Here is a 1,390-nt window from a genome sequence, read left to right as displayed (position 1 = left end):
ACGGAAGGCTGGCGAGGGGTGAGGGGATTCACAGCAGCAGCTGGCAATCCTGAGACTGGAGGCCACTCCACTCCCCACGCCCCCTTTCTCTACGCTCTTCTGGACTGGGGATGGTGATCACACAGGGTGACCATGTGTGGGTGAGGCAGGGGCCCTGTGGGGACGCTGCCACCTACATAGCAAGTACAGCATCAAATCTCTTCATTGTGCTAAATCTAAGAATCATTTGGATCATGATAAAAACGAAATGTCTTCCTAAGAAAAGGTTACATAATTTAAAAAAAAACATTCTCAGGATCTCAAATGCTGAGCTCGGGCCTGTCCTGAAGCACCCTCGTCACTCCAGCCGTGGTCGGGTTTGAACACCACCACCCAGACGCCACCGGGCTCTCCTTCTGAACCAGGACAGGCCATTTCAGCCAATGTCTCTCCTACAGATTTTGTATGTGTGTGCTTCATGTTTAAACCTTGTTGCCTTGTTCGGTGGCAACTGGAAAAATCAAACAGTTCAGGTACAATTGCTTACACAAGGTAGTGAATGGCAGACCCACGTATGTGCACACAGTGTGTAGTGGTTACTGATGGACACAGACCAACACTGGCACCACCAGGTGCTGAAGACAAAGGAATGCTTAACCACCAAGACTCAGAACGCTCATCCAGCGTGGCACGTCCAGGCTAGGAGGGACAATCACCAGCCATCGGAAGGCTGGGGAAACTGCTTAGGAAAGCAGGTCAAACGAACTACCAAAAACAAGTCTGCCACCTGGGAACTGAACTCAGCCAGGCCAGTGATGTGCACAGAGAAAGGGCCAGTGGATGTCCATTCTTGGCATTTCTTCCCCTTGTGAGTCCGTTCCCTTTCACAAAGAAATGTTAACTATCACACGTGTCCGTTAATTTTGCCGCTGAGGGTGAAACCATCCAGTTAGCATATACACTATCATTTGCATATCGTGGGAACCCAGTGTTAGTGCCATCGGCTCTCGTGAGCGGTACAGGACTCTCTCCAGGCCAGTTCGGGTCTGACATGCCTAAAAATGAAAACAGATCATTTGTTCTGCACTGAAGAACCACAGCTTCATGTGCAGACAGTAAGGCCTTGGCAAAACTCCCTTTGATGTTCCAACCAAACTCTGGTTTCTATGCCAATTGCATTAACGGGTTTGTGTTCCAGGTTTCCAAAACAGTTACGTTTAGGGGAACTACCACAAGCTGTCTGAGGTAGACGGAACTTAACAGACACTACCAATTTCGATTTTATCTGAGCTTCAGACTCTCCAATTGGATGTATATTTGTTGAATTGCTTAACTCTTTCGAAAGCAGCATAGAGCATCAGTACGTTGCTGTATTCAATGGCTTGCTTCAGAAGGAACGGTTTCTAAAAAG

The 1,390-nt window shown here is 48.1% G+C and overlaps 1 protein-coding gene across 3 annotated transcripts in view; it reads right to left on the bottom strand.

Moving 5' to 3' along the window:
- Positions 1-274: 274 nt before the first annotated feature.
- RET (ret proto-oncogene) overlaps positions 275-1,390 on the bottom strand; it is a 27,995-nt gene continuing 26,879 nt past the window's right edge. For all 3 annotated transcript variants that reach the window (XM_006147710.3, XM_027771503.1, XM_027771504.1), the window contains one exon: positions 275-1,034. In XM_006147710.3, coding sequence (XP_006147772.1) covers positions 877-1,034 — 158 coding nt within the window. In that variant the 3' untranslated portion in view covers positions 275-876. The remainder of the gene's footprint in view (positions 1,035-1,390) is intronic.

This window comes from Tupaia chinensis, unplaced genomic scaffold (genome assembly GCF_000334495.1).
Source record: "Tupaia chinensis unplaced genomic scaffold, TupChi_1.0 Scaffold000217_1, whole genome shotgun sequence".
Taxonomy (NCBI): domain Eukaryota; kingdom Metazoa; phylum Chordata; class Mammalia; order Scandentia; family Tupaiidae; genus Tupaia; species Tupaia belangeri.
Note: the sequence above shows the minus strand (reverse complement) of the source record. Positions and strands in the feature narration are given on the sequence as shown.